The sequence below is a fragment of the Moesziomyces antarcticus genome (assembly GCF_000747765.1).
Source record: "Moesziomyces antarcticus DNA, scaffold: scaffold_v10017, strain JCM 10317, whole genome shotgun sequence".
Taxonomy (NCBI): Eukaryota; Fungi; Basidiomycota; class Ustilaginomycetes; order Ustilaginales; family Ustilaginaceae; genus Moesziomyces; species Moesziomyces antarcticus.
In genome coordinates, this window is record NW_014638993.1 from 192981 (window position 1) to 219354 (window position 26374).

General features: G+C 60.7%; 9 protein-coding genes across 9 annotated transcripts; 7 read left to right on the top strand and 2 right to left on the bottom strand.

Annotated features, from left to right (window-relative positions):
- Window positions 1-701: 701 nt before the first annotated feature.
- Window positions 702-5268, top strand: PAN0_017c5464 (uncharacterized protein; the record flags this gene model as incomplete). The annotated part of the gene is made up of 5 exons (XM_014799038.1): window positions 702-1223; window positions 1329-1620; window positions 1705-1741; window positions 1872-1890; window positions 2086-5268. The coding sequence occupies 5 exons, from the start codon at window positions 702-704 to the stop codon at window positions 5266-5268; spliced, it is 4053 nt and encodes a 1350-aa protein (XP_014654524.1).
- Window positions 5269-7292: 2024 nt separating this feature from the next.
- Window positions 7293-8975, top strand: PAN0_017c5465 (uncharacterized protein; the record flags this gene model as incomplete). Its single annotated transcript, XM_014799039.1, has 1 exon — window positions 7293-8975. One exon carries the CDS (start codon window positions 7293-7295, stop codon window positions 8973-8975), a length of 1683 nt encoding a protein of 560 aa, XP_014654525.1.
- A 133-nt stretch (window positions 8976-9108) lies between these two features.
- Window positions 9109-9739, bottom strand: PAN0_017d5466 (uncharacterized protein; the record flags this gene model as incomplete). The annotated part of the gene is made up of 3 exons (XM_014799040.1): window positions 9109-9360; window positions 9436-9641; window positions 9700-9739. The coding sequence occupies 3 exons, from the start codon at window positions 9737-9739 to the stop codon at window positions 9109-9111; spliced, it is 498 nt and encodes a 165-aa protein (XP_014654526.1).
- Window positions 9740-10708: 969 nt separating this feature from the next.
- PAN0_017c5467 (uncharacterized protein) lies at window positions 10709-11389 on the top strand (the record flags this gene model as incomplete). The annotated part of the gene is made up of 1 exon (XM_014799041.1): window positions 10709-11389. One exon carries the CDS (start codon window positions 10709-10711, stop codon window positions 11387-11389), a length of 681 nt encoding a protein of 226 aa, XP_014654527.1.
- Window positions 11390-13004: 1615 nt separating this feature from the next.
- PAN0_017c5468 (protein phosphatase 2A regulatory subunit PR55) lies at window positions 13005-14791 on the top strand (the record flags this gene model as incomplete). Its single annotated transcript, XM_014799042.1, has 4 exons — window positions 13005-13089; window positions 13288-13385; window positions 13491-13641; window positions 13716-14791. 4 exons carry the CDS (start codon window positions 13005-13007, stop codon window positions 14789-14791), a joined length of 1410 nt encoding a protein of 469 aa, XP_014654528.1.
- Window positions 14792-15077: 286 nt separating this feature from the next.
- On the bottom strand, window positions 15078-17330 carry PAN0_017d5469 (formin binding protein; the record flags this gene model as incomplete). Its single annotated transcript, XM_014799043.1, has 1 exon — window positions 15078-17330. The coding sequence occupies one exon, from the start codon at window positions 17328-17330 to the stop codon at window positions 15078-15080; it is 2253 nt and encodes a 750-aa protein (XP_014654529.1).
- Window positions 17331-17427: 97 nt separating this feature from the next.
- Window positions 17428-19527, top strand: PAN0_017c5470 (splicing factor U2AF subunit; the record flags this gene model as incomplete). Its single annotated transcript, XM_014799044.1, has 1 exon — window positions 17428-19527. One exon carries the CDS (start codon window positions 17428-17430, stop codon window positions 19525-19527), a length of 2100 nt encoding a protein of 699 aa, XP_014654530.1.
- A 1365-nt stretch (window positions 19528-20892) lies between these two features.
- On the top strand, window positions 20893-22420 carry PAN0_017c5471 (hydroxymethylglutaryl-CoA synthase; the record flags this gene model as incomplete). The annotated part of the gene is made up of 2 exons (XM_014799045.1): window positions 20893-20952; window positions 21083-22420. The coding sequence occupies 2 exons, from the start codon at window positions 20893-20895 to the stop codon at window positions 22418-22420; spliced, it is 1398 nt and encodes a 465-aa protein (XP_014654531.1).
- A 1152-nt stretch (window positions 22421-23572) lies between these two features.
- PAN0_017c5472 (uncharacterized protein) lies at window positions 23573-26020 on the top strand (the record flags this gene model as incomplete). The annotated part of the gene is made up of 1 exon (XM_014799046.1): window positions 23573-26020. One exon carries the CDS (start codon window positions 23573-23575, stop codon window positions 26018-26020), a length of 2448 nt encoding a protein of 815 aa, XP_014654532.1.
- Between the last annotated feature and the right edge of the window lie 354 nt (window positions 26021-26374).

The following is a 26374-nucleotide window of genomic DNA, read 5'->3' on the forward strand; positions in this document are numbered from 1 at the left end:
ATATAGAGCTGTCGGCCCACGGCACGACAGGCTTGAAAAAGGCTCCGAGGTTCGGAAGATGCACCCGCGTCGTGCCAAGCGGGCGACTTGATTTGCGCCCACACAAAGGGGGCAGAAAGTGGGAGCCTCCTCGCTGCAATCCCAGCACGAGAAAAACGCTCCGAGCTTGCCACTACTGTCTCGCTGCTCGGCGCCTTTGTCCTGCCGGCCGTCGCTGTGGTCCTTGCTTGTGGCTCCTGGCAAGAGCGGCTCGCGTTCTCCGGAGCCATACCGACCTTCTAGCATGGTCGCAACGCTGGCTTGAGACTACCATCATCCTACCTGAACAGCAGCAGGCCGGCCTCTGCAACGCCTCTTCTCGCATTACTTCTCGCACCCATCCGCCAGACCAGCGCCCCACCAATTGTTCGATTGCATACGCGGACGCTTTGACCCCACCAAACCGCGCACACCGGCATTGTTCCCAGTCGCACTTCTCTGCACGGCACCTTTCCAAAAGAGTCCGAGACGCAGTGGTTTTAAGCCTGCCCCTCTTCATCGCAGTCTACCTGGTCTTCCCTCGCCCCGGGGCTATTCGACCTTCGCTTAAGCTTCTATTGTTCTCACGCCCGCCTGCCACACTCGAGTCGGTTGCTATATAATCAAGCTATACGATTGAGAGCGGACCCAACCGTCACCATCCTCAGAGGGCTTCCGACATCATGACGTCTCACGACCACTCGAGCATGTCAGGCATGTCTGGCATGTCCGGCATGTCCGGAATGGACGGATCTTCCAACGCATGCTCCATGAACATGCTTGGCAACTGGCAGACCATCAACACCTGTGTCCTCACCTCGTCGTGGCACATCAGGACGGAAGCTCAATTTGCCGGCACGTGCATCGGCGTGTTTCTGATCGTCTTCCTCATCGAGACGGTGCGAAGATGGAGCCGCGAATTCGACCGATGGATCCTGGAGCGCGCCATGGTTCAGAGGAGGGAGGCCCGTCGCCGCACACAGCAACTCAAGACGGAGATGGCCTCGCGTCTTGCCGACGCCGATCCATCGCAGGACCGATCGACCATGAAGCAGAAGCTGGAACAGCTCGACAGCATCTTCTTCGGCATTCCGCAAGACAAGTCCGGATGCCGCCAAGCGGCACTCGACTCGATGCGCTTCCGTCCCCAGATGTGGCAGCAACTGCTGCGCTCGCTCTTGTACGGTGTGCAATTCACTGGCGCTGTAAGTACCTTCTGATGATCATCCGGCCTTCTCGTCAAGACTCTGCAAGCCGACGCTGATGCTGACTATCTCTTCTTGCCTATCCCTTGCTCGGCTTGACCCCAGTATTTGATCATGCTGATCGCCATGACGTTCAACGGCTACATCATCATCGCGATTGTGCTCGGAGGGATTTTCGGTCACTTCTTTTCGACGTGGGATACCCTGGGATCTTCACATGTGGTTGACATCGACACGCTCGGCCTGCCATCGGAAGGCGGAGCTGTCGTTGCGCAGTCGGACGACGCGGCAGCTCCGTGCTGCCAGACCGGGGCTGGCAAGGACTCTGCGAGCCTGTCGAGCGTCTCGGACGAGGCGAATCACGCCAAGCAACACGTCGTCGCCCTACCGCAGCATGGTTACGGCTCGGGCGCATGTTGCGTGTAGACCGAGCTCCATCAGACTGTAGACCTGCAATGCCCAACTCTTCATCTCTCCGTAGTGACTGTTGCAGTGCCACTTGCATCCACAGTCACAAGGTGAGCCGATCACAGAACGAATCGATGTTCTTGGATCTGTAGCTGAGCAGAGCCCGAATCGTGAATGCGTGGATGCAGTGAGCATGGCGGAGCATGCTTGATAGTGCTCTTTTGAGATTTCAAGCTGCAGTTCCAAGGACGAGGAACGCGTGCGTTTGGCTGCACGTCCCCTTGGCCGGGCGCGCGTGCTCGGCAGAGGGGCGAGGAGGCGCCGCCAACCAACACTGAAATTCGCAGAGCCAAGGGCAGGCGCTCAGGTCGCCGTGCCTCACTCTTGGCTTTGTGAGCGCTTGGTCCATGACTCCCGCACGGACGAGCTTTATCAGCTTTGAGCGGTCCGACAGGTGCTGTTCGTCTCGCCACCAACTCCTCAGCCGAGCTTTGAGATCGCCATGGTCTCTTCCACTCCATCTTCTCCAGCTGCGGCTGCGGCTGCGGCTGCGGCGTCGACATCGGCTTCGACAACAGCATCGAGCGAAGCGGTCGATGACAAGACCGATGTGGCGCCGTCCACCGAGCCCAGCGCGGCTCATGATAGCTCGGAAGGCACGAAACAAGCGCTTGACAACGAAAGGGAGACATCCTCATCTTCGCTCGCCGATGCGATAGATGAACTCGCTGTGAACGAGTCAGACCCGGATGTCGGAGGATCCGAAGCAGTAGCCACCGCAGACAGCGAACGGGTCTCGGGATCAGCACCACAGCTCGAACATCAAACATCGGAAGACACTGACAGAGCAGGTGATCCGGCTACAAACAGCTCCACCGATGCCGCGCAAGCCGAAGATACCGTCGACACGCCCATCACCGCCGACAAGCCTCACGCAACGGCCAGCGCTGCCGACAACGATGCGACGACCAGCTCGCCGACCCAACAGCCGGACGAAGAGACGCACGCTGATGCGCCGACCCCATCTGCACCGTCTGCGTCGACATTCGATACACACGATTCAGCCGAGGTCGAGGAGAAAGCCAATCTGGCCGAGACCTCGACAGAACCATCGGCTGGTACCGAGAAGGGATCAGTCTCGTCAGGCGAGCCGAGCTTGCCACCTCCACCACCATCCGAAAAAGACATGCCTCCGGCCCCTGTTCCGAAAGAAGCAGCGAAGATGTCAGCGGAGGACAGGGCCGCAGAAGCAGCCTCGCCTTCGACGCCGGCAGCTGCAGGGATCGGACGATCAGAGAGAGCAGCGCTAGCAGACCCCGAGAGCGTGGCAGCCGTCGCGCATGCCTTCGGTCGAGACTCTCCAGCGCTGCGCTCGTCAACAGACACGCCGAAGCGTGTTGCAACGCCAGTCGAGCCAACGAGCATCAGCAAACCCTCGCAAAGCAGCGGCGCCGACGTCGATGCGGCCAAAAGCACAGCCACAGAACCATCAGATCAACCGCAGCCCGCTCGAGCTCCGCGCCCTGACCCCGATGCCGAGTCCGAAAAGACTCCGAGTCAGGACAGCAGCGCCTCGCGCGGTGGCATCAAGATCGGCAAGGGACCACCGCCTGCAACCCAGGCAAGCGAAGAACTGCCGTTCGACTTCAATCGCTTCTTGGAGCAGATGAAACATCGCAGCGCTCAGCCTGTCGCCGAGTACGTCCGCAGCTTCATCAAAGGATTTGCCAAGAAGCCGTACCGCACGCAGGACCAGATCAAGCTCATCTTTGACTTTCTCGACTTCATCGCCGCGAGGATGCGCGAATGCGATGTGTGGAGGAGCCTCGGCGAGACCGACTTCGAGAACGCCAAGGAGGCCATGGAGAAGCTCGTGATGAACCGCCTCTATCCGTACACCTTTACCCCTGCGGTCCAGAAGGAAGGTCGCTGGGCGGTGCAGACCGACGACTTGGAGCGGGACCGGGTGCTGCAGCAGCGCATCGCCCTGTTCGGCTGGCTCAAGGAGGAGCACCTCGACGTGCCTGTCGGCGACCACTCGCGCGGGTTTATCGAGTTCTCGATCCAGGAGCTTCTCAAGATCAACCATTACAAGGCACCCCGCGACAAGCTCATCTGCATCCTCAACTGCTGCAAGGTCATCTTTGGCATGATCCGCCACCTGTCGACGCAGGAGAATGCAGACACGTTCATCCCCGTGCTCATCTTTGTCGTCCTCAAGGCGAATCCGGAGCACCTCATCTCCAACGTCGAGTACATCAGCCGCTTCCGCAATCCGGACCGCCTCTCGAGCGAGTCGGGCTACTACCTGTCGAGCTTGATGGGAGCGATCGCTTTCATCGAGACCATGGACTACACGTCGTTGAGCAACATCACGCAGGACGAGTTCGAGAAACGAGTCGAGGAGGCCGTCTCTTCGCTACCGGAGCCCGAGCCGTCTATCGCTGCGATGGACTCTCTGCGCGCCCAGCCGTCGACGCCGCCGCCAAGAGGCCTGCAGCCCGGCTTCGGCGGCTCCGAGCATCAGCGCAGCGTGAGCGGCGTCAGCGTGTCGGCGCCGTCTGGACCCGGCGAAGAGGCTGCCAAGGCGCTGCCGTTTACGCCGATGGCCGCCTCGCTCGCCGACGACACGCGCGCCTTCTTCCTGCGAACCGGCGAAGCGGCGCGCACGGGGCTCAGTCGACCCATGGGTGCGCTCGGCCGACTGATCAACGAAGGAATCGAGGGCATCCGAACGCCCAGCAGCAGCAACAACGAGAGCGGCGCATCGACCGAGAGGCACAACTCGCCGGCCCTGGGCTCGGGTCCCGGCTCGGCCAGCATGACGCAGTCGACGTCGCGATCCAAGCTTTTCGGCGGGCTGTTCGGATCGCTCGACACCCCGGACGTTGCGGCGCAGGAGCGTGCACGCTCGGCGGGCTATCCCGGTCAGCAAGGTGGACGGCGCCCGGCGACGCTTCTGGACGACGAGCCACAGACGCCTTCGACGGGCGACCTTGCGCAGGATGGCTTTCATCCGTACCAAGCCGGCGGCGCAGGAGGCGTGTTGGCTGCGCCGCCTCGACTGGTACCGCGACCTAACATGCCGCAGCGCAACTACTCGATCGACGAAGCCATGTTTGACGACGAGTCGGCGGGCCGACGCAACCTGATGGCCGCTTCCGCAGGCTCGAGGGCGGGTCGGAACGACGCCGACTACCTGGATTCGGATGACGAAGAGGATCGTATGGGTGGATCTCACGCGAACCGTGGAGCTCCCAATGCGGCCGCCGCCGAGTACATGCGCCGTCGTATGCAGATGCAGCAAGATTTTGGCCCGGGCGTCAACGCTGAGCTGCCGTCGACGCCGTCTCGCCGCGCGGGATACGAAGGCATGGACCCGAGCCAGCTTCAGCCTGGCCGACGCGAGGAGGTGGCCATGGAGAACGCGCAGACCGAGCAGGCGATCCAGCGCTCGCTCATGGACCAGAATCGGCTCGAGGCGATGCAGGCGGACGAGGCAGCGCAGAACTCGGCGAGCATGGAGACGCTCAAGTCGATCTTCCCCAGCATGGACGATGGCTTGATCCAGATGGTGCTGCAGGGCTGCGAAAACAACGTCGAGACGGCCATCGACCGGCTGCTCGAGATGCAGTGAGGGCTGACCCAAGTTGCAATCCCAACTCGTGCTTTTCATTTGTTGCCAGCTCGAAGGGCGGTGCGTACCGGTATTTACGTGACGTGAGCTTGGTTTTGCGTCTTTGCAAGGGGACCAGGCACGGGATGACGCACGGCGATTCTTGGCATTCTTCCGCGGAGCCTGGACCGGGTCGCAGGCTGAGGAAAAGGGGGATTGCGATTGGATCGGCTGGCAAGGCGATGCGTTGCTAGCGAGGCAGGTGGGGTGAATGCCATGCAGGCCGTGTGTGGACCGGATGACACTGGATGGGCGTGGGCTATCAATAATCTCGTGGGGGGCGGTGGGGCCAGCAGCTTTGGGCGGTGGGAGGGGGTGTCGATCGGGAATGAGCCGAAGAAGCAAAGCGAGGGTCGAGACCCCTTGCCGAAAAAGGACTACTGTAAAATCAAATTGGGCGCCCCGGGTGCGTGGGATCGGGTAGAGAACATGCGCACATGGCGTAAGGTTGCATTGGTGCATGGTGCTCCCATTTCTCGGCGCGTTGCCAGTGTTCGCTGCGTGGGTGCCGAAGGCGTGTCTTCGCGTCTCGGCCCAAGTCGTCGGGATGAAGCCGACACACGCCCCACCCGCCGTAGAGAGTCGTATCGGTTCGCCGAGACGGACCGATGCCAAGACGCAACGGCAGAACAAGACCAAGTTGGTGTTCGCGATAGAGAAAGCTCGAGCGAGGGCATGCAGCCGCGCCCAACTAGCTGTACAGTATTTGCTAATCCGATTCGGTCTATCATGCTCGCTCACGACGATTCGTAGGACTCGGCGATGCCGAACGTGCTGTGTCGTCAGACTCCTGCAGCGAATTCGGCTTTGCGCTGCATGGACATGTGCCATTGCGCATTGCTCAGCAGAGTGTACCGGTCCAGAGCGCGGTTGGCCGGTTCGGATTGGGAAATGGGGGGCGTGGAAAGGGGGGATGGCCAGGAACCTGAACCCCAGCCGATGCTACTCCGACCGCGCCAAGTTCTCAGGTGTTGCAGCTGAGCTGCGCTTAACGATTCGCCCGACCGAATTTCGGCACAGGCTTCTCCCAGCTCGGCCTGACGTTGGCTCGCTTCGTGGCTTTATCCGCCTCGATGCGCCGGTGTGCAGCTCCACTCCCGCGCTGCCGAAATGTCACGCTTCTCTTCACGCTGCCTCGACACTGCACTGCCGCTCGTGCTGAGTTGGGCGTGCGGGATCTTCTCAGTCGAGTCTAGAAGCTCCCGGTTGATGCCTCGCTCCTTATGCTCTGCAGATTGGGCTTTCCTTCCCACCGGCTCAGAGTATGCTCAGCCGGTGACAATGGGCATGGCAAAACTATGCACACCCTACCCTGCGGCGGCAAATTGAGTGGCGCAGACCAGCTGCATGCCTTGCAGCCCTGTGCATCCCGCTCCCCCCTTGCCCTGTTTTGGCGCAGCATACTGTAAACCTTGTTTCTTGCCCGCCATGCCGCCTCTGCTCGCCTGCACCCACCCGGGGTCCTCGGCCTCGCCTCAACATCGACCAGTCGATCGGATCGCTCCTGTGCAGCAGCAACAACAGCCACAGCACTCGATGCTTCATCCCTCCTTCACACTCTACCATCGTCCTCGTTGATGGTGATGCCTTCTCATCCGCAGATCCGGGCGCCGCAGCTCGTGTGACCCGATCTGGACGTACCTGCTCGTATCGACTTTGACGCTTCGGCCTGGCCTTCTGCGCACCAACCGACCGGATTGGATCCACAGCCCGCACTCGGTCTCCTGGATACTGCTTCCACTCGTCGCCATCATTCGGCCCCTCGACGGCTCGTGACGCATATCGCTTCACGTTTCTTTGGACCCTTGCCGACCATCACCACGTCTTGCCACTCCTTCCGCGCCTCCAAGAATCCCGCACCGGATGGCGTGGTCTCGTCAGGCCCATCTCGTCAATGACCCAGCGTGCCTCGCTCAAGCCCTCCAATTCGAGGCAGCCGTGTAAGCTTGCACGCGACACCACGCATCGGACGAACGCGAGCGATCATGGCACCCTCGGTGTCCTCAGCGTCCGCCCCCTCTTGGGAAGGCGACGAAATGCTGCACGTCTACCTCTGCGACTACTTGCGCAAGCGCGGCTACACGCAGGCGGCGCTCTCCCTGAGTGCGGAAGCCGGCCTCAATCAGCAGCAGGCACCGCCAATCGATGCTCCACATAGTCTGCTCTTTGAATGGTGGGTCATCCTCTCGCAGCTTCTTGCCGCAAAGACGGACCCGCAGCCATTCGCAAATATGCAGAGCAGCTCAGTTGCACTCGAGCCAGTGCAGTTCGGTGGCGCATCCGAGGCCGGCGATGCAGCTTCAGCCAGCCAAATGGCGACGACATCGCAGTCACAATCGCAGCCGACCACAGCATTTCCAGGTGCGACTCAACATGGCGAGCATAGTTCAGGCGACCGCATTGCGTCTGCACACATCTGGCCTCAGCAACCAACTCGATCGCAACCTTCTGTCTTGACAAAGTCGGCAGAGCAATCGACAGCCACTGCATCCACTCCTGGTCAAAACTGCAACCAGTCTACCCAACCTCAACAGCCGGGGGCGACGCAGCAGCGAGGACCAGTCTGCGCTCTATCGCCGCAAGACCTGGGGGCAAGCAATAGGATCGGGCTCGCAAGGCCGGCCAGCCGCATACTCATCCAACAATGCATGGACATGATGAACTTTGGCGCCAAGCCCATCGAGGCTTTGAGCGCCGCCGAGGCGCAGGCGCTGGCGAAGCGCGTGACTCGCCTGCAGACGGCTCAAAACGAAGCACAGAAGCGCCTCGCCGAGCTGCACGGCCTGCAGCCGCCGAAACCGCTTCCAAGCGTGTTGAGCCCGGCTCCGCAGCCAAGCCAAGCATTGCCACCAACGCAGGGCATGTCGGTGCTGGAGCCCAACCAGCTCCCGTATCCGGGCGCTCGCGCCCGGCAGAAGCGCAAGGAGTCTCCGAACCATACAGGCACGATTCCCTTGCTGCGTCGACTCTCGCAGCCATATCGCTCCGGCTCTCCGAACAACTCGTCGGTGCCTACTCCATCGATGAGGGCCACACCCACATCGCAGCCACCTTCGCCCATCGGACCGGCGACGGACAACACGTTCTCATCTGGCGTCCCGCTGCATTCGGTGTTTCGACGGCCTTCGTCGAGCATCGAGACGCCTCCGTCATTGCTGCAACCAGGCTCGGCGGGATCGCGCTGCGTGAGTCCACAGGTGGCGATGGTGCGGCCCTCGGGTCTGCCATTTACGTCGCCGGGTGCTGCGAGTGTAATGAGTCTCGGTGCCGAGTGGCCCGGCTCAGCAAGTGCGTCGCAGTCGCCCGTGTATGGTCTGCAACCGGCTGCGCAGGCGTGGTCGAGCTTCGGCAGTCCGGATTTGCTGTATCCGCCTGAGAACGCGCAGGTCTCAGGGATGGCTTTTTGGCAGCCAGTAGCAGGCAGTAGCGTGCAGGCAGCAGCGGGAATGGACGCAGCAATGCCACCGCCTGTCTCGCCGGCATACGCACACGGACCCGGCTGGACGCCGAATGCATTCGCTGCTGGCGATGGCGCCAAGGGAGGCCCGATGGATGCATACGCTGCGTTGGGGAGCCAAGCCGCCTTTGCCGGCAATTCCGCACCACGCTGGAATCAGTTCGATGCACAAGCGTATGCGCTTGGTCTCGGCAACCAGGGTGGTGGATGATTCGGCTCGCGCGTGCTGTATTCATGGTTGTACTTTTGGGATCGCGCAAACGTCGATACGTGTTTGATTTGAGCGTGCGCTGAAGCTTGGGATTGCAAATGTGAGTGAGCGGGATGCGAGTCAGGCTGGAGGATTAGGACTGGTGCTTCTGTGCGGTTTCCTTCTGGAGCTGCTCTGGCGACTTGGAGTGCTTCTCGCCGCGCACGGCATCCTCCGAGTCGGTGGGAGCGCCAGAGGACGAGCCGGAGCCGGAGCCCGACTGGTTGGCAGCCTGGGCGGTCTCCTTCTGGAGCGTCTTGGGGTCCTTGTCGTGCTTGTCGGCCTTGACAGAGGCGCCCGAGTGCGTGTCCTTGTTGAGCACGCGAGGATCGTCCGTTCGCCTCACCTGTCGTCCGAACAGCAAAAGAGTGAAGGACGTCAGCTTCAAGTTCATTGGGGAGAGCTGCGCCGTCGTACTTACGGTGGAGGTCATGAGGGTGCGGCGGGCGGCAGCGGCCCGGACGGTCGAGAAGACGGGAGCGGAGGTACGAAGAAGCGACATGGTTGCAGATGAAACGGCAGATGCAATGGTGGTGTTGGTCGGAAGGCAAGACGGTTGAGCGACATAGGTAAGCCTATTGAGTCGCGAGAGTGACGGAATCATGCCGGTTGGCGATGCAAGGCGAGCTGCAACGGTGCGCGTCCGGAAGCGGCGCGTTAGTAATCCGGACCCCGCCGCACGCACGGACGACTTTGAGAGCGCTGCTCAGACTCGCGTGCGGCATACGCGGTGTGACATGGGCTGCCGATCGACTAGCGGCGGACGCACCAACAGCGATGATTCAGGGTCTATTCGTGGATGGGGCCAAGGCGGACAGGTGTCAAGCCTAGCCCAGCGGCCACCATCGAAAGGCAGCCTCCAGTGACATCACTCTGCACGGACGCGCCCTCCACACCTTTACCAATCCGTGCAGTTCCGCACCAAATTTTCGTAAACGACACTTTGTGCGGCGTAACATTCTGAAGCAATTTCCAGCATGGCCCCCACGTGGCATTTAGCAAAGGCAACCTCGACTTTGACCTGCCGATGTCGTTCGACAGCCTGCAGCCTTGCAGGAACGAGGCCGGCCACGCCACGCTCTCTACGAAGCTGCTGCGTGCACGAAAGTGCGCCTTGACGAGGTCGCTGACTGGAGTGGTCAGGAGACAAATTGACAGGCTGCAGCGAGGTGGGCGCTCGGAGCCTTTTTTCTTCGCATTCTTGTTCCAGGCTCTCCCCGAACAGCTGGCGGCTTGCAGAATGCAATTGCGAACCGAAGCTGTTGGCGCGTTCATGCCCCGCAGGGACCCTTTCTCCCGCTCGGCTGGAATAAAGCGTGCTTCCGGTGCCCACACCTGGCCACCGAATCTCTCGTTGAAAGACAAGCTTCCTCGGAGCCTTTCCCGTCCGCAGGCTCTCCGGCGGCGGCGTCAGTCGTGAGTGACCGGCCCTTTGCCACCTTGCGGCACGCGCAAGGCATCCAGGGCCTTGGGATCTGCCTGCCACGAGCTCATCTCGCGACCAGTCGACCCACTCTGTGTCCGCTTGGCACTGTCACTCGAGCCCCTCTGTCCCTGCGAACCCAAGTCAGCTTATAAAGAGGGCACGGTGTTGCGTGGTGTCGTCTCTTCCTGTTCACCATCCATCTCCGTTCCCATTCCCAGCCCCGTCCCCAACATATCTGGCGTATCTGCCTCGACATACACTCCGCATCATGAAGTTTGGACTGCCCCTGGCCGTGCTGGCACTCGCCTCGTCTGCAGCTGCGCACTTCACCCTGGACTATCCGACGACGCGTGGATTCGACGAGGACAAGGAGGACGACAACTTCTGCGGCGGCTTCTCCAACGTCTCGCTGCCGCGCCAGCCATGGTACTACCGAAACGGGCCTGTGCAGATTGACAGCCATCACGACTCGGCGACGGTCAACATCTATATCTCCTTTGACGTGCCTACTGGCTCCGAGTCGTTCCTCAAGACGTCAAACGGCACTTCTGTGCCTCCCCTGCGCCAGAATCTCGCCATCAAGGGCGAGGGCGAATTCTGCTTCCACGCCAATGCTTCGAGCCTCGACGTTCCCGGCGTGCGCGTCGCCGACGGCACCAACGCCACCATCATGGTAGAGTTCATCAGCGTGCACGGACACCTGTACCAGTGTTCGGACGTCAGCTTCACCTCGAATGCAAGCGTCGGTGCCAATCTCACCTGCACCGATTCGCTCACCTCTGGCAGCACCAGCTCGAGCTCCAATTCCAGCTCGGCCTCGCCGGCTTCCACTTCGTCGACGCCAGCTCCATCGAAAGCCAACGGCGCCGTTGCTACCGCCTTGCCCCGGATTGCCCTTTTGGTGCTACCTGCGCTGCTTGCCGGTGCTCTCGCATCGGTTTCGATGTAGATGGCTTCGAAAGTGCGAGCGGCCAAGGAGGCACACGGGAAGCTCGATGCAAGGCAAAGGCCCAAGGCCATCGGCATCGGGCACATCGGGACCAGATATCGTATTCTTGAGCCGTCGTGGCCTGTGCGTACAAAAATCAACCCTTCTTTTCTCCTCATCTTTTTCTGTCCATATTTTGTGCCCTCTTTTCGGCGTTTGATCCCGACTTTTCTGAGGTGCTTCAGGATACCAAACGAATGACGTTTGTCACCCGCCCTGGAAAGCATGCTGGCGACTCAAACATCTGAGGCTCTCTTTGGTAGAAAAGCTCTGAAGCACATGACAGCGTGCGAGAGCAGCCAATACAGAGCCCTGCAATCCGCCGTTGCGAGTCAGCGGACTCACAGGGAAGGACAGCTCGGAACACGTGAACCGTGCGCGGGTGGAAGGGGTTTGTAGCTCGCGTCGCGCGAGGCAGCCTTTCAGAGGCCCCACTGGGGAAAGTCTGCCGATACGAAGGCCATGACTGGGCCTTCACAGTCACTACGACTACCACACAGGCTGAGGAGCGTTGGTCATGGCATTGCCGTATGATCCGATGTACGATGCAAGTCTGGTGAGAGCGAGTCTGAAGCAGCGTAGCACGACATACGCGCAGCCTCGTTTGTACGCGCTCAAGGCTGCCACAGTCACAGGGCCGTGTGCGGAGCTCCAAGTCGAGATTTTATTCGAAAATTGGAGGAGCAGGACAATTTTCCCCTTTTTTTGGCCCGCCCCACGATGGGATGTGCCGATTGAATGCCCTGATCAGCAGCACAGTCACCCGGCCTGCTCACCCCCAAAAGGCCCGATTTTCGCAATTTTGGATTTTCAGCGGGGTGTGCGTCGATGAAAGTGGCAGCCGATCCAGACAGCGCAGCTCCCGACCGACAGCCTCGGTATTTGGGCGACAGGGCGCGGCGGCGAGGCGAGCGAGAGAGACTGGGCACGAGCCCCACTCTGGCGTTGGCGCTTTGCACCGATCAGGCAGAAAACTGGCTGGCCAATCATTCACCCGAATCGCCCTCCACCAACGCTGCCCGCATCCCTTTCCACCATCTCCGTCGCGAAAAAAACATCGACCCGGGCTCCGCTTGCCGCACCTTTGCCATCTTCACGAACGGACAACGTCACGAGAAGATCGACGTGTGCTTCTTCCGAACGTCGACACTCGGAACATCGATTGCGATTAGTCCAAGCACGTGAGCTTCTGCACGAGTCAACAACAGCCTGCAGCGCTCGGCGTCCGACACATCATACGACGCTCAACACACGCTGCGCATCCTTCTCCTCGACCCGCGCCTACGTCTAGACGGCTACGCTGCTGCTGCCCCGTCCGCAGCCTCCTATCCGCTCGGTCTACGTGTTATCAGCGTCGGAAAACACGCCAAGCGAGCAACGCTCCGCCTCCATCCGAACCCGCCCGCACCTAGATCCAACACACGTGCGAGAGCGACAGGAACTCTACACCCTGCTCATCCTGTCCGTACCGGCTCCCAATCCAAACACCGCGCTTCTGCTGGCTACAGTCGATCAGGCCAACACAAAACACGCACGCACACCAACGCGAAGTTGCGATCCCCTCTAACTCGACACAATGGAGAAGGACGGTGATCCTTCAGGAGGCTGGCGCTTTGCGCAGTGCTTCGGAGACAAGGGCGAAGTCGAAGAAATCACCGAAGGTAAGCTCATCCTACCGTTACCACTGGATGCGGACGCAACGCGTTGGCTGCTCAATTCGGATGTCGCCGAACCCCGCGCAGAGACGACGATCCCGTTCGAATGCGTGGCCATCCGCTTCTTGCTGCTCATCCTGGAATCAGATTCGGACCGCTGATATCATCTCCACTCTTCCTTCCGGCGTTCCTGCTGATGTACAGCCGACATCATCTCAACCGTCGAGTTTGATCACACTGGCGACTACCTCGCTACGGGTGACAAGGGTGGTCGTGTGGTTCTGTTCGAGCGCAACGACTCCGTGAGTTACTTCTTCTGACTCCTGTGGATGCAGGTCCGTGCCTGCTCTGACATCAGCTGACCACCGCGCCCATCTCATTGCTCGTCCGGCTTTTCAACCCATCAGAAAAAGGGTTGCGAGTATAAGTTCCACACCGAATTCCAGTCACACGAGCCCGAGTTCGACTATCTCAAGTCGCTCGAGATCGAGGAAAAGATAAACAAGATCAAGTGGTGCAGGAGGCAAAACGCCGCCCACTTCTTGCTGAGCACAAATGGTAAGTGCACCTCAATGCTGCTTGTCCGCGAACATACGATGCTGATCGCTTTCTGCCGCTTCCCGCCCCAACAGACAAGACCATCAAGCTTTGGAAGGTGTTCGAAAAGACGCTCAAGCTCGTCGCCGAGAACAATCACAACGGAACCGAGTACGGTCAGATGCGCGACCCAGACGTGCATCCATCACTACTGCCCATCCCCAAACCCGTCGTCGGCAGCGGTATCGGTCTGCGTCTGCCTCGTCTCACACCCGTCGACACCATCATCGCCGCGGTCCCAAGGAAGATCTTCGCCAACGCGCATGCGTACCACATCAACTCGGTCTCGGTCAACTCGGATGGCGAGACGTATATCAGTGCAGACGACCTGCGTATCAACCTGTGGAACCTCAACATCAGCGACCAAAGTTTCAACATCGTCGACATCAAGCCCGTCAACATGGAAGAGCTCACAGAGGTCATCACGGCCGCCGAATTCCACCCGATCCACTGCAACCAGTTTGTCTACTCGAGTTCCAAGGGTACGATCAAGCTGGCCGACATGCGCGACTCGGCGCTGTGCGATGCGCACGCCAAGCAGTTCGAGGAGGAGGAGGATCCGTCGACCAAGTCGTTCTTCAGCGAGATCATCAGCAGCATATCCGACGTCAAGTTCAGCCGCGACGGACGCTACATCCTGTCGCGCGACTACCTCACGCTCAAGATCTGGGACGTCAATATGGACAACAAGCCGGTCAAGACGATCCCCATCCACGACCATCTGCGCTCCAAGCTGTGCGACCTGTACGAGAACGACTGCATCTTTGACAAGTTCGAGGCGCTGTGGGGACCGGACGGCAAGAAGGTGCTGACGGGCAGCTACAACAACTACTTCCACGTGTTTGATAAGGACGACAGCTCCGACGTGGTGCTGCAGGCGGACAAGTCGGCGTTCAAGGCCAAGCGCATGGCGGGCGCGGGCAAGAAGGGCAACAAGGGCGCCAACAGCACGCTCGGCGCACCAGGCCAGGTCAACCTCGACAATCCGGACTTTAACAAGAAGATCCTGCATGCCAGCTTCCATCCGCGCGAGAACACCATCGCCATCGCAGCCACCAACAACCTCTTCATCTTTTCGGCAAACAATCCGGCAGGCATCCCCATGGCGTGATCGCAGCTGCCTCCCGTCGATTCCCTCATCCCTCTCTCTCACACACATCTGGAAGTTTTCCCTACCCGCATGCGGCCTGCATGACGCCTCTGTGCTTGCCTGTCAGTGTCCTTCATGCATCGTCGTTCTCCGCCCCATGTACTACTCTTGTCTCGTCCTCTCGATCTCTCTGTCGTGAATTCGTGATCTTATCACCAGCACACTTTGGATCTTGGCTCTGAAGGCGATGCTATTGTGGGCCATGAATACAGAGCGTCTTTGGGGGGGATGAATGTGGGGGAAAATATCAGACCTCGCCTTCTTCTGGCTCGGATTCATCGTCTCTGCGGGCGCGTTTGGGCTGAGCAGTGGCGGTGGGTTGCGTCGAAGCGGCTTCCGATGCAGTGCCGTTGGGAGCGGGAGGATCCTTGCGCTTTCGCGACTCCGAGTCGGCGCGGTCGGCTTCGGCGAGCTTATCGCGCTGTCGGCGGACGAATTTGTCCCAGGCCCACTCTGGGATCCTCTCATCGTCCGCCAGAGCGTCTTTGTACTCTGCAAGGTCGCTGATGCGCGCGCTGATGTCTTGGAACGATGCATCGAGGTCGAGAGGAGGATCGATCTTCTTGAATGCATAGCGCAGGTCCTCGATGCGGTGGCGATGCTTACGTTCCAGACGACGCCGTTCTTCGGCTTGCTTGCGCTGCTCCTCTTCGGCGAGATATGCGACGAGCTCCGAGTAGATCTGGCGCAGCGTGGCGTCGGGCACACCGCAGCCAGCCGTCCAGTCGAGAAACTCGGCCTCGGTCGTGGTCGGCGTCACCTGGTGGCCCGCCTTGGACGCGTGCTGCAGTGCATCGGCCGTCTGGCGCTCCAGCTCCTGGTCCAGGTCATCGACGAGATCAAAGAACATCTCGAGCGGCGTAGAGCCCGGTTGACCCACGGCGCGCACAAAGTCTGGGTCGTCTTTGAGCAGCGGAAACACCTCCCCCCATGTGGAGCGTGCGCGAATCTGTCCTTCGGCCTGAAGCTTCTTGAGCAGCGCGCGAAAGGCATCTCTGTTCTGCCTCTCTTTGCGGCGCCTCGCGTCGGCTTCGGCACGCTTGGCCGCCTCGGCGTCGTTTTCAATGGACTGCATGAGCTCCTCAAACACCGCCAGCATGTCGCTCGTGTCCATCGCGCCCAGATGCTCATCCTCGGTGTACTCCTGCGACTCGAGGATGGTGCGATGTGCATCGCGCCAGCGCGTAAACACGTCGGCCTCGAACGTCTTGAGCAGCGCGAGCAGCATCTCCTTGTTGCGCACGCGCAGCTTGGCCTCGGCCTCTTGCTCTGCCTGGCGTATCTCGCCCATCGCCGCCGCGAACACCGACTTGGCCTCCGTTTCCGACGTGGTCTTCTTCCACACTGGCGTGTCGCCCAGGAACTTTTTGGCCGTGGCGAAGCTCGAGTAGCTCTTGATGCGAGCGTCGCTTGTGAGGAGCTTTTTGAACTGCGGCTTTAGCTGGTCCAGACGCGCGGCTGCCTCCTCGGCGCGCTTGGTGCGGAGCGCATCGATGTGCTTGTGGAAGGCGGCCTTGCGCTCGGCGATAGTCTTGAGCGCCTTGTAGAGCGGATTGGTGATGATGGTGCGCATCGTCGTCTCCCAGGTCCAGTCAATATCGACTCCCGTCTGCTCAAGCAGCTGTATGAATGCTGCTTCTGCCGCTTCTTTGTCGCCCTTGAAGTTGAGCTCTATCGCGCCCGACATGGTCTGAGCGGTAGTGTGGCCTCGGGCTGATCCCGCCGCATTGGAAGGAGGTGCCGTCGAGCCAGCGAGAGGTGTGTTGGAGCCCGAGGCTCGGGACATTGGATTGGGAGAGAGCGCACCTGGAGTTCTTGAAGACATCGGGGTCGATGCGAGCGGCGACAGACGGCCTGTTGCTGGGACCGGACTGGGCACAGCATTGTTTGGAGACTGTGCTAGGGCGGGCGAGTGTGCATTGTTGCCATAAGAAGGGGTCCCCGCGGGTGCGGGACTAGCGGCACTACCGTCCGCCGGATACTGGTCGAGGATCTGCTTGAGTTCGGGAGGTAGTGTCCAGGTGGACTGCTTGGTGACGCTGTGGACGTAGTAGGATCGTTCGCCAGACTTATACTCCTTCCATGGCGTGGCTTCGAGTGCACGCTCGCGGGGCGTCTTGAGCTCTGACGGCTTCTCCCAGACGGAGCGCCGCTCGATGGTGTGGAACCAGAAGGGCCGACCCTGGGGCGTGCGGTGCTCTGTCCATACTGCGGCAGGACTCGACATGGCTGACTGCGTCGATACGCTCCGGTGCGGGTCCTGGGCAGCAGATGATCGGACGTTGTTGGCGGTGCTGAAGGGTAGGAGGAAGGGGGGCGGCTCTTCCGACCAAAGCGATGTGGAATTCCCAGCCGCAAGCTTCTCTGCAGCGCTTGAGCGCGCGGACCCTGGCAACTCCAAGTTTTGCGGATTTCGGGAGATGCGAAGAAACTGGCAGCCAAAGTGGAAAGTGGAATTTTGTGTGCGGTTCGGGCTGCATCCGCTTCCGCGTCCACGCATCCGCAGCAGTTTTTGCTCGACGCACGTCTACCAACTCCTCTCGTCTCCTCGCCACGGTCACATCACAGCTCCCATTCTGACACGGAGCTGAACCATCATGGCTGACTCTGCCGACGCCTTCCTGGCGGGCATTGACAGGGAAGTTCGCGGAAAGAACGAGGACCGCCACGGCTCGTCTGCAACGCACCGCGATCGGGATCACGACCGCGATAGGGACAGGAGAGACCGTAGATCCGGCAGAGACGCCTATGAAGAAGACCGCAGCGCCTCCTCGAGCTCTCGGAAACGACGCGACGCCGACGACCGCGACGAGCGCGATCGGTATCCTCACAAATCGCACCGCGACGACCGTGATCGCGAGCGATCCGACCGTCACGAAGACGACGACCGTCGCCGCAGAAGGCGAGAAGACGACTACTACGGAGGCAGCAGGGGCTCTCGTGATAGCAGGGATAGCCGCTATGGCCGAGACAGCTACTCTTACAGACGGGACCGCGATCGCGATGATCGCTATCCCGCACGCAGAGAACGCTCGCGATACGACGATGACGACTACTACCGCGACAGAGGCGGCCGCGGCCGCGGTGGTGACTGGCGAAGTGCCGATGCTCGCGATGGTAGTCCGTCGATGCGCCGCAGTCCGACGCCAGAAGGTACGATCCGAATCAGCCAACGACCGAGGCCCAAGTCCAAGTGGGACATTCCTGCACCTGGCTTTGAAGGCACCAGCGCTCTGGCCGCCAAGGCCACCGGCTTGTTCGGCATTCCAGGCCAGACCAGGCTCGTCGGAATGCCGCCCGTCAATCTCGGCGTCAACGGTCCCGGCGTGCCTCCCGGTGTAGGTCTGCCCTTGCCGCCCGCCCACATGGGCGGTCAACCCATCCACCCGCATCGTGGCGGGCCCATGCATCCGAGGCAGCCCTACCTGCCACACCAAAATCAACAGCAACATCCCGGCATGTACCCACAAGATGGGCAGCAATATGCACAAGGACAGCCTCCCTTTGCGGGACAGTATCAGCAGGGTCACCCGGCTTCCCACAATCAAGCACCCGCAGCCAGTGACAGCGGCCGACAGGCGCGACGACTCTACGTAGGCAACATCACGCACCAAGCCAACGAACCCAGCATGGTGGCCTTCTTCAACGAGCAGATGCTCAAGCTCAAGCTCGGCACCGAGCCTGGCGAGCCGGCCGTGTCGGCGCAGGTCAACGTGGACAAGGGCTACGCTTTCGTCGAGTTCCGCCATCCGGACGAGGCGACCAACGCCATGTCTTTCGACGGCATCGTCTTCCAGGGCCAATCGCTTAAGATCCGCAGGCCCAAGGACTACACCGGCCCCGACGTGCGCCCGCCGTCGAGCATCCATGTGCCTGGCGTGATCAGCACCAACGTGCCCGACTCACCGTTCAAGATCTTCGTCGGTGGCTTGCCCACCTATCTCACCGACGATCAAGTCATCGAGTTGCTTCAGGCTTTTGGCGAGCTGCGCTCGTTCAACCTTGTCAAGGATCCGGCGACGAACGCTTCCAAAGGATTCGCATTCTGCGAATACGTCGACACTGCACTCACGGATCTCGCCTGCCAGGGACTCAACGGCATGGAGCTGGGCGACCGCAACCTCGTGGTCCAGCGCGCGAGCGTTGGAAGCGAGAAGAAGGCACAGGCGATCGCCGCATCTGGCGCCAACGTGGGAGCCCTTGGTGTGCCCAGCTCGGTACAGCAATTGGCCGGTGCAGGAGGGGACGCGGGCGAGCCGACGTCGTGCATGGTCATGCTCAACATGGTGACGCCCGAAGAGCTGCAGGATGACGAAGAGTTCGCTGACATTGTCGAGGACATCCGCGACGAGTGCACCAAGTACGGCACGGTCAACGATGTGCGTGTGCCCAGGCCGGCCAAGGAGAGCAAAGGTGCCGCCGCGCATCAATGGAAGCGCAGCCAGAACGACGAGACTGTCGATGCCGACAAGCCGAGCGAGCGCGAGGGCGTGGGCCGCGTCTATGTGCGGTACGCCGAGACGGACGAGTGTGCGCAGGCGCTCAAGGCCATCGCTGGAAGGCAGTTCGGCGGACGCACAGTGATCTGCGCCTTCCTCAAGGAGGACGACTGGCCCGGTGACGAGGACGGCGGTTTGAATGCCGACGACACTGCCGCTCAGGCCAGTGGTCCTGCATTCGGCGCCGAGGCCAATTGAGCATGCTCTGTCTCGACTTTCTTTTATCTCGATCACACTATTCCAATGTCACGGAGATGCTGTCTACGCCGAGATCAGCGTGCCAATGCCCACGATGGGCCTGTCTGCTGAGTGACTGAGTTGGAAGGAATCTGCCATCGGGAATTGTCTGAGATCCCGATCTTAGTTCGTTAGCCGATGTTCCGAGGTTCATGGCTGCGGGTGACACCGGACGCGGCCGCGCTGGCCAAAAAATCGGCCCACTTTCTTCGTCGGAGCAGCTCGCAGCAACCCGAGCCCACACGGAGGAGACTCGACGCTGGACACGCGGAGACGTGAGACCATGTGGTGCCACTGCCTCTGGTTACGCTTCCGAACGATCTCGCCGGAGCAGAAAGAGGACTTGAACGACGAACACTGAGGCTGTGGATCCGAACCAGCTGTCGCACATAAGCGCACCGAAGCTCGAATCGATTCCAGATGGGCGAAAGTGAGATGCGCCGTACGCTTCGACGGGGATTCGGAGGCACAGCTTTGGCCTGGATGGCTGGCGAGATGGCAGCTTGTTGGGTTTCAATCGGCAGCCGGGGTATCGGCGGTTCGCAGCTGAGACCTGCCAGGACTCGCTTGCGAGAAATGGCACGATTTTCAACGCATTTGGGGCGCTTCGCCACCGACGGGTCAAGCCCAAGCCCAAGCACAACCGCAAGCGCGACGCACCAGGCTCACACGCGCAGTCCACGCTCAAGGTCACCAAAAAAGTGACACTCTGCTGGCCGCTGCTGCAGACGCGAGCTCTGTTTGCACTTTCTTCCTCGCGGCTCTCAGCCACTTGGCCAGTCTTTTCCATTCTTATTTCTTTTTTGGCCGCCCATAACTTCCTGATGGCCTGATTGATGGAAATCTTCGAAGCCGGGTGGGTCCAGCGAACGGCTCTGGAGACACGCGTGGGTTGGCCACAAGTGCAACTTCAAAACGTTTGGCCGCTGATTCGCCTGGCTCACCCGAGGTGCGGTGCGCAATGGCCAGGCGCGTGTGAGTGTGGGCGGATATGCAGCGTGCAAGAAGAAGTGCTTTGGAGGGTCGGTTGCGGTTGTGCGCAACTGCTCGCGCTGCAAGTCGGCCAAGTGTTGCTCGTCGCGGCCTGTGCAGCAGCAGCAGCCGGGCGCCTGCATCGATTGGCCAGCTCCTGTATCGCCTGCGTGTCCCACGTCGTCGCATCGATTGAGCCACGGCCAAGTCAAGCGAGCGTGGGTGGTGCCTTGGCTTCCAGAATCGTTGCTCCAACCCTTTCCACCATCACCAGCGCATCCTCCCTTAGGACCTCTTACACCGCTTAGGCTCGCCCACACTCCTTTACTCAATACCACTCGTCCACATCTCAACATGTCGGCTCGTCCCCAGAACGTCGGAATCAAGGCCATCGAGATCTACTTCCCCAGGAGGGTACGTACGCGCTGCTCCCATTCGTCCTTGCCGCCGCGCCGCTGTGCAAGGCTCGCAATAGCGTCATGCTGACCTTTTCTCGCCTGCTTTGTTGTTTGCTGCTGCCTCCGATTGCCGTTCCGACTTCCAGTGCATCTCTGAAGATGAGCTCGAGGACTTTGACGGTGTAGCCAAGGGCAAGTACACCATCGGCTTCGGCCAGAAGTACATGGCCTGCACCGACGACCGAGAGGACATCAACTCGTTCGCTCTTTCCGTCGTCTCGGGTCTGCTCGAGAAGAACAACATCGACCCCCGCAGCATCGGTCGCCTCGACGTCGGCACCGAGACCATCATTGACAAGTCCAAGTCGGTCAAGACCGTCCTCATGGACCTCTTCGGCCCCGCTGGCAACAACGACATCGAGGGCATCGACAGCAAGAACGCCTGCTACGGTGGTACCGCCGCCCTCTTCAACGCCATCAACTGGGTGGAGAGCAGCTCGTGGGACGGCCGCGACGCCATCGTTGTTGCCGGCGACATTGCCATCTACGCCGAGGGCTCGGCTCGTCCCGTCGGTGGTGCCGGTGCGGTTGCCATGCTCATCGGCCCCGACGCTCCGCTCGTCTTCGAGCCCGCGCACGGCACGCACATGAGCAACTTCTGGGACTTCTACAAGCCCAACCTCTCGTCCGAGTACCCAGAGGTCGACGGCCCCGAGACCATCCAGGCCTACCTCGGCTGCCTCGACAAGGCCTACGATGCCTACCGCAAGCGCGCCGCCAAGCTGCGCAACGGCGCCGCCAACGGCGTCAACGGCCACTCGGACGCCTCCGACCTTGCCTCGATCAAGGTCGACGACTTTGACTACACGCTCTTCCACAGCCCCTACTCGAAGCTCGTCCAGAAGGGTTTCGGCCGTCTCCTCTACAACGACTTTGTCTCGGATCCCAAGAACGACAAGTTCGCCTCGATCCCCGCCGAGTTTGCCGAGCTCGACCGCAAGTCGACCATCACCAACAAGGACGTCGAGAAGGCCTTCGCCGCCTACGGCAAGGAGCTCCAGCAGTCCAAGCTCGAGCCCGGCATGGACACTGTGCGCCGATGTGGTAACATGTACACCGCCTCGCTGTACGGCGGCCTCGTGTCTCTGCTCTCCAACATCCCTTCGCAGGAGATCCAGGGCAAGCGCATCCTGCTCTACTCGTTCGGCTCGGGTGCCGCCGCCTCGATGTTCGCCATCCGCGTCAACGGCTCGACCGAGCAGCTCGTCAAGGCTGCCGACCTCAAGAACCGCCTCGCCAGCATGAAGGTGGTGCCCTGCCAGACGTACGTCGAGGCGCTCAAGACGCGCGAGGCTACGCACAACGCCGTCAACCACAAGCCCGTCGGCCAGCTCGAGAACCTGTGGCCCGGCGCTTACTACCTCGAGAACGTCGACCACATGTACCGCAGGACCTACGGCCGCATCCCTGCCAACGCCAACTAAAAGTCCGGCTGGCTGCAACGTATCGCCGGATGGATTGGATCGGATGATCTGGGCTCCGAGGAGCTGGTTCCTTGCTGTCGTGGGGGCCAACCTCTGTAAATACCGTAGCCCTCGGCCCGGACCCGTCTGCTCGGAGGTAGCGGCGATACGCTCCCATCTTTCTCCGAAAGAGAGACGGCGAGAACGCAAGGCGCGGCTGCCAACACCTCACGCACCTGCTCGGCCGAGTCCGTACCTCGGCCAGAGCCGTTCAGCATGTCTATTTTTGCTCGCATCTCTTCACTCATCTAGGTCCTGTCTTTCAGGACACTGTGCTTCGTCTCTGTCATCTACCATTTGCGAGAAAGAATAATACGAATCTATAGACCTATCCGGGCGGTCGTCCCGCCCCGCCCCATCTCGCCTGACACAGCGTGCCACAACAATGGGTCCGGCGCTGTCACGGCGAAGGCCCAAAGGACGGAGCTACCTCGTGACATGGCGCAGCCGAAAGTGTGATCTTATCGCATGGTTAAGCTTGTCCTGCCGTGGGGCGTAGTCAACCCTCGGAAAGCCTTTCGGAAAGCCCGACAACCAGGCGACACGCAACGAATCGCTTCAAACTGCCGCGTCAAACCTCGGATCCTCGGTTGCTCTTGCTCGCGCACTCGCGGCGCCGCGCCGCACCGGCCAGCCAACCTCCGATCCTGATGCTCTCGCTGGCATTCTCGTGCTGGACTCCTCGCACTGATCCCAGAGGTCGTCGGGCACAAGGCTGAGTCTTCAGACCGCTTTCGGATCGACCGACGCTGCCTCTTCCAATGTCCGGTCGCCGCGGCGTCCAGGCGTCACAATCTTTTTGCAACGGTCACGCAACTCACTGCGTGGAGTCTCTCGTCAGCCCTCGACACAAGTACGAAGGATCTGGCTCAGTCACAGCATATAAGAGCATCGACCGTCCACCAATGACTCCCTCCATTTTCAGACTCGGAGTCTCTTGTCAACGACTAAATCGCTCTGCATCTGGGTCAGCAACGCGGCCCTATCCTGTGAGCTGCTTAGCGTTCCAGACGATCCACTCCAAGAGAGGCTACGAAGCTCAATCATTTTGCCACCTGGCTCGAGACTAGGACGAGCACGATGCGAAGCGTCCGCCCGACACCTCTGGTCCCCATGCACCTGCTTCAGGGACTGATTGCTCGCATCAGCTCGATCTTTTCGCTCTCCATCATCATCGCGCTCGTTCTTGGACATGTGGCGCTTGCCATTCCAGTGTCTGCTCCGGTCCACCGAGGTGCTGTCGTAGGAGCGACTTTTGGTTTGCCGTACGCCGATGCGGAGGTCGATCACCGCCAAGTGTTGATCAAACGGCACGAGCAGATCTCGTCTGCCTCCGTGCCCGCGGGCTTTGTTTATCCCACTCACCACTACCGCCGCGATGGGGACGCCCTGCCTGCCCCGGACAAGTCGTTCAATATGACTGTCACTCAAGGCAACATCAGCCCGGACGGCTTCGAGCGACTCGGCTTCCTCATGAACGGCAAATATCCCGCCGATCCCTTCATCTGGGACGAGAACGACGACATCGAGATCACCGTCAACAACGAGGGCCCCGTGCCGTTCGCGATCCACTGGCACGGTCTCCACCAGATTGGCACTCCCGAGATGGATGGTGTCCCCGGACTGTCGCAGTGGAACATCTACCCGGGCCAGTCCTTCACGTACCGGTTCAAGCTCACGAACCAGCATGGGGGCTACTGGTACCACAGTCACGAACGCGGCTACTATGCCGACGGTCTGCGCGGCACCTTCTACGTGAGGCCCAAGGCGGGCCGCAACAAGCCGTGGAGCCTCATCAGCACCAACGCCGACGACATCGATCAGATGGAAGCCGCCGAGCAGGACTTCCAGATCATGTCGCTCTCCGACCACTGGCACATCAATCACACCGACATGCTCTTGGTCGTCCACGAGAGCGGCGTTCCTCCCGCCTGTTTCGACTCGCTGCACATCAACGGCCGCGGCCGTCAGTACTGCGTGGGCAACTGGACCACCGTCATGTCGCCGGTGGAGTTGAGCCTGCTGCAGAACTTTAGCAGCATCAATCCGACCGGCCCCACTTCGAAAGGCTGCATCTCGCTCGTGCCGCCGAAGGATGGCTACACGGTCAAGGACACGCTCGACACCATGTACGGAGGCGCGTGCCAGAATACGACCGCGCCTTTGACCGTCTTTAGTGCGGCCAAGGCGATCAAGGCGGGAAGGCGATGGCTCAATCTGCAGGTGATCGACCAGGCGACCAACTGGCTCTATGGTATCAGCATCGACTCGCACAGGATGTGGATCGTCGCCGTTGACGGCCACTACGTTGAGCCGATGCAAGTCGACTGGGCCCAAGTCACCATTGGCAGCCGTCTCAGTGTCATGGTCGAGCTCAACGCCAATCTCACAGGCAACATCTTCCCGATCCGCCTCACGGGTGCTCGAGCTCTGCAGCCTATCGAGGGCCACGCCTTCCTTTCGTATGAAGACGATGCTGAAGACACGTGGAACCCAGGTCTAGAGGAGGACTTCCAGTACGCGATGCGCGAGCTGTCCACAGCTCATGTGCCGATGAGCGGCTTTGTGTCGGATGCGAGCGTCGTCAAATGGCAGCCCAACTCGAGCTTCCCGTTCGATCCTCTCAGCACAGTGCCGAGGACGGCCAACATGACGCTGCACGCCGTTGCCTCGCAGAATAGCCTCAACGTGTGGCAGGTCGCCTCGACGCCACTCGACACGGTCCACCTTGCAGACGAGCGGCCGATGCTCTTCAACGCGACCGACGGCAACGTGACGTCGAACCAGATGAATCCTTACGCCACCATCCCCTTCGGCGCCGTGGTCGACATTATCATCGAAAACAACATCTACTCGATCGTGGGTGGTCCGAACAGCCCGCATCCCTTCCACATGCACTCGCGCCGCTTCTGGGTGATCGGAGCTGGCGCGGGTCCTTTCCCCAACAATACGGTGGCCGAGGCGCAGGCGGCCGGCGTCATCTTCAACCTAGACAATCCGCCGTTGCGCGATGGATTCGACATGGATGCGAATGCTTGGGTGGCCATCCGGTACATCGCAGATCATGCAGCGGCCAACATTCTTCACTGCCACATTGACGACCACGTGATTCAGGGAATGGCAGCGGTGCTGCTGGAAGGACTCGAGACGATTCCGGCAGGAGGCAACTTCAGTGAGGCTGTCGTGCAGCGCCCCACCGGCTGGGAGGAGACGCAGAACGACACTCTGGGCCAGGTGCTCGAAGCTGCATGGTCTACGGGCGCTGCTGCATCCAAGTGGATCGAGCCAGCAGAGACCGATACTGTGATGCCGTGGGGTGATCCGCGCTCGTTGGCTAACAGCATCCAGCTCCTGGCCAGCTCCAATAGCGTGCAAAGGTCCATCACCAGCTCGCTGCAGAGCCAGATGAGCCAGGTCCAGGCCACGGCGACCGGGACCATCACCGCCATCACCGCTACAGTCTCTGGCCACCTGACCACCTTTACAGGTGTACCGTCGAGCAGCAGTGCGGCGTCGGCCAGCCTCACCGCGAACGCAGCCAGTGTAACCGCCGTGGCATAAAGTGCTGTCAGCATCGGCGCCCGTCAACGAGGTCAGCTTGAGGCCTGACTCGACGCAGCTCGCAGCAGCCAATCCCCTGTTCTCTGCTCCTGACCACACGATCTTCTCAGTTGCCGTGTACTCCAAAAAGCCAGAATCACAGAATCGAGTCTCGTCACCACCGTGACCCGTAACCAAAAGCCTGTTTCTCCGAATCCAACGATACTGTGCGCTGTGTCGGCTGGATGTGAAGGTAGGCTCAGGCTCGCCAGGTTGCATCGCTGCGTGTCGGGTGTATAGCCGGTCGCTAAGCCAGAGGGCGAGAATTCCACCGTTGGCTACCCCGCAATTTTGGGTTGAGCGCAGCCAAAGGCG